This window comes from Olea europaea, unplaced genomic scaffold (assembly GCF_002742605.1).
Source record: "Olea europaea var. sylvestris unplaced genomic scaffold, O_europaea_v1 scaffold10109, whole genome shotgun sequence".
Taxonomy (NCBI): Eukaryota; Viridiplantae; Streptophyta; class Magnoliopsida; order Lamiales; family Oleaceae; genus Olea; species Olea europaea.
This window is the reverse complement of record NW_019227430.1, coordinates 1-4,621: the sequence shown is the minus strand read 5'-3', so window position 1 is coordinate 4,621 and position 4,621 is coordinate 1. Positions and strand designations below refer to the sequence as shown.

General features: G+C 33.1%; 1 protein-coding gene across 1 annotated transcript; it reads right to left on the bottom strand.

Annotated features, from left to right (window-relative positions):
* Positions 1 to 28: 28 nt before the first annotated feature.
* Positions 29 to 4,436, bottom strand: LOC111372564 (chromosome partition protein Smc-like; the record flags this gene model as incomplete). Its single annotated transcript, XM_022994929.1, has 14 exons — positions 29 to 109; positions 235 to 306; positions 648 to 722; positions 858 to 938; positions 1,064 to 1,135; positions 1,687 to 1,767; positions 1,893 to 1,964; positions 2,306 to 2,380; positions 2,515 to 2,595; positions 2,721 to 2,792; positions 3,344 to 3,424; positions 3,534 to 3,605; positions 4,157 to 4,237; positions 4,363 to 4,436. Coding segments are annotated over 14 exons (1,070 nt in total), but the record flags the coding sequence as incomplete, so codon positions are not given.
* Between the last annotated feature and the right edge of the window lie 185 nt (positions 4,437 to 4,621).

The following is a 4,621-nucleotide window of genomic DNA, read 5'->3' as shown; positions in this document are numbered from 1 at the left end:
CGATACAAAATAGATGAGAAACTCATACCTCATTTTCATTCCATAATTTCACCAAACTCGTGTCCTTGTAGTTGAAGCGGCTGATTTCGTCCTCCATATACTCCTCAAACTGAATCGGTGTCGATAATCAGAGATTAAAATTAAAATTTTAAAAAATTCAAAATCAAATTTATACCTTTGTCTACATTGGACGAAAATCGAATGTCCGATACAAAATTGATAAGCGACTCATACCTCATTTCCATTCCGAATTTTCTCCAGAATCCTTTCCTCGTAGTTGTAGCGGTTGCATTCCTCCTCTGTGTACTCTTTATATTGAATCAGTGTTGATAATCAGAGATTAAAATACAAATTTAAAAAATAAATTTTATACATTTGTCTACATTTTACCTAACAAAAATTGTGTTTCGATACAAAATTTATGAGCAACTCGTACCTCATTTTCGCTCCAAATTTTCTCCAGAATCATTTCCTCATAGTTGTAGCGGTTGTTTTCATCCTCTACATATTCCGTCAGTTGAATTAGTGTCGAGAATCAGAGATTAAAATACATATTCTTACAAATTCAAAATTCATTATATATATTCGTCTACATTTTACCCGACAGAAATCAAGTGCCTGATCCAAAATTGATGAGCAACTCATACCTCATTTTGATTATGAATTTTCTCATGTCTCATTTCCTCGTAGTTGTTGAAGCTGCATTCATCCTCCGCGTATTCCTCCAATTAAATCAGTGTTGAGAATCATAGATTAAAATATAAAATCTAACAAATTTAAAATCAATTTTATACATTCATATAGATTTTACCGACAAAAACCGAGTGTCCGATACAAAACAGATGAGAAACTCATACCTCATTTTCATTCCATAATTTCACCAAACTCGTGTCCTTGTAGTTGAAGCGGCTGCTTTCGTCGTCCATATACTCCTCAAACTGAATCGGTGTCGATAATCAGAGATTAAAATTCAAATTTTAAAAAATTCAAAATCAAATTTATACCTTTGTCTACATTGGACGAAAATCGAATGTCCAATACAAAATTGATGAGCGACTCATACCTCATTTTCATTCCGAATTTTCTCCACAATCCTTTCATCGTAGTTGTAGCGGTTGCATTCCTCCTCTGTGTACTCTTTATATTGAATCAGTGTTGATAATCAGAGATTAAAATACAAATTTCAAAAATCAATTTTATACATTTGTCAACATTTTACCTAACAAAAATTGAGTTTCGATACAAAATTTATGAGCAACTCGTACCGCATTTTCGATCCAAACTTTCTCCAGAATCCTTTCCTCATAGTTGTAGCGGTTGCTTTTATCCACCACATATTCCGTCAATTGAATTAGTGTCGAGAATCAGAGATTAAAATACATATTCTTACAAATTCAAAATTCATTTTATATATTCGTCTACATTTTACCCGACAGAAATCAGGTGCCCGATCCAAAATTGATGAGCAACTCATACCTCATTTTGATTATGAATTTACTCATGTCTCATTTCCTCGTAGTTGTTGCGGCTGCTTTCATCCTCCGCGTATTCCTCCAATTAAATCAGTGTTGAGAATCATAGATTAAAATATAAAATCTAACAAATTTAAAATCAATTTTATACATTCATATACATTTTACCGACAAAAACCGAGTGTCCGATACAAAATAGATGAGAAACTCATACCTCATTTTCATTCCATAATTTCACCAAACTCGTGTCCTTGTAGTTGAAGCGGCTGCTTTCGTCCTCCATATACTCCTCAAACTGAATCGGTGTCGATAATCAGAGATTAAAATTCAAATTTTAAAAAATTCAAAATCAAATTTATACCTTTGTCTACATTGGACGAAAATCGAATGTCCGATACAAAATTGATGAGCGACTCATACCTCATTTCCATTCCGAATTTTCTCCAGAATCCTTTCCTCGTAGTTGTAGCGGTTACATTCCTCCTCTGTGTACTCTTTATATTGAATCAGTGTTGATAATCAGAGATTAAAATAAAAATTTCAAAAATCAATTTTATACATTTGTCTACATTTTACTTAACAAAAATTGAGTTTCGATAGAAAATTTATGAGCAACTCGTACCGCATTTTCGCTCCAAATTTTCTCCAGAATCCTTTCCTCATAGTTGTAGCGGTTGCTTTCATCCACTACATATTCCGTCAGTTGAATTAGTGTCGAAAATCAGAGATTAAAATACATATTCTTACAAATTCAAAATTCATTTTATATATTCGTCTACATTTTACCCGACAGAAATCAAGTGCCCGATCCGAAATTGATGAGCAACTCATACCTCATTTTGATTATGAATTTTCTCATGTCTCATTTCCTCGTAGTTGTTGCAGCTGCTTTCATCCTCCATGTATTCCTCCAATTAAATCAGTGTTGAGAATCATAGATTAAAATATAAAATCTAACAAATTTAAAATCAATTTTATACATTCAAATACATTTTACCGACAAAACCGAGTGTCGGATACAAAATAGATGAGAAACTCATACCTCATTTTCATTCCATAATTTCACCAAACTCGTGTCCTTGTAGTTGAAGCGGCCGCTTTCAACCTCCATATACTCCTCAAACTGAATCATTGTCGATAATCGGAGATTAAAATTCAAATTTTAAAAAATTCAAAATCAAATTTATACCTTTGTCTACGTTGGACGAAAATCGAATGTCCGATACAAAATTGATGAGCGACTCATACCTCATTTTCATTCCGAATTTTCTCCAGAATCCTTTCCTCGTAGTTGTAGCGGTTGCATTCTTCCTCTGTGTACTCTTTATATTGAATCAGTGTTGATAATCAGAGATTAAAATACAAATTTCAAAAATCAATTTTATACATTTGCCTACATTTTGCCTAACAAAAATTGAGTTTCGATACAAAATTTATGAGCAACTCGTACCGCATTTCCAATCCAAATTTTCTCCAGAATCCTTTCCTCATAGTTGTAGCGGTTGCTTTTATCCACCACATATTCCGTCAATTGAATTAGTGTCGAGAATCAGAGATTAAAATACATATTCTTACAAATTCAAAATTCATTTTATATATTCGTCTACATTTTACCCGACAGAAATCAGGTGCCCGATCCAAAATTGATGAGCAACTCATACCTCATTTTGATTATGAATTTACTCATGTCTCATTTCCTCGTAGTTGTTGCGGCTGCATTCATCCTCCGCGTATTCCTCCAATTAAATCAGTGTTGAGAATCATAGATTAAAATATAAAATCTAACAAATTTAAAATCAATTTTATACATTCATATACATTTTACCGACAAAAACCGAGTGTCCGATACAAAATAGATGAGAAACTCATACCTCATTTTCATTCCATAATTTCACCAAACTCGTGTCCTTGTAGTTGACACGGCTGCTTTCGTCCCCCGTATACACCTCAAACTGAATCGGTGTCGATAATCAGAAATTAAAATTCAAAATCAAATTTATACCTTTGTCTACATTGGACGAAAATCGAATGTCCGATACAAAATTGATGAGCAACTCATACCTCATTTCCATTCCGAATTTTCTCCAGAATCCTTTCCTCGTAGTTGTAGCGGTTGCATTCCTCCTCTGTGTACTCTTTATATTGAATCAGTGTTGATAATCAGAGATTAAAATACAAATTTCAAAAATCAATTTTATACATTTGTCTACATTTTACTTAACAAAAATTGAGTTTCGATATAAAATTTATGAGCAACTCGTACCGCATTTTCGCTCCAAATTTTCTCCAGAATCCTTTCCTCATAGTTGTAGCGGTTGCTTTCATCCTCTACATATTCCGTCAGTTGAATTAGTGTCGGGAATCAGAGATTAAAATACATATTCTTACAAATTCAAAATTCATTTTATATATTCGTCTACATTTTACCCGACAGAAATCAAGTGCCCGATCCAAAATTGATGAGCAACTCATACCTCATTTTGATTATGAATTTACTCATGTCTCATTTCCTCGTAGTTGTTGCGGCTGCATTCATCCTCCGCGTATTCCTCCAATTAAATCAGTGTTGAGAATCATAGATTAAAATATAAAATCTAACAAATTTAAAATCAATTTTATACATTCATATACATTTTACCGACAAAAACCGAGTGTCCGATACAAAATAGATGAGAAACTCATACCTCATTTTCATTCCATAATTTCACCAAACTCGTGTCCTTGTAGTTGAAGCGGCTGCTTTCGTCCTCCATATACTCCTCAAACTGAATCATTGTCGATAATCAGAGATTAAAATTCAAATTTTAAAAAATTCAAAATCAAATTTATACCTTTGTCTACATTGGACGAAAATCGAATGTCCGATACAAAATTGATGAGCGACTCATACCTCATTTCCATTCCGAATTTTCTCCACAATCCTTTCATCGTAGTCGTAGCGGTTGCATTCCTCCTCTGTGTACTCTTTATATTGAATCAGTGTAGATAATCAGAGATTAAAATACAAATTTCAAAAATCAATTTTATACATTTGTCTACATTTTACCTAACAAAAATTGTGTTTCGATACAAAATTTATGAGCAACTCGTACCGCATTTTCGCTCCAAATTTTCTCCAGAATCCTTTCCTCATAGTTGTAGCGGTTGCT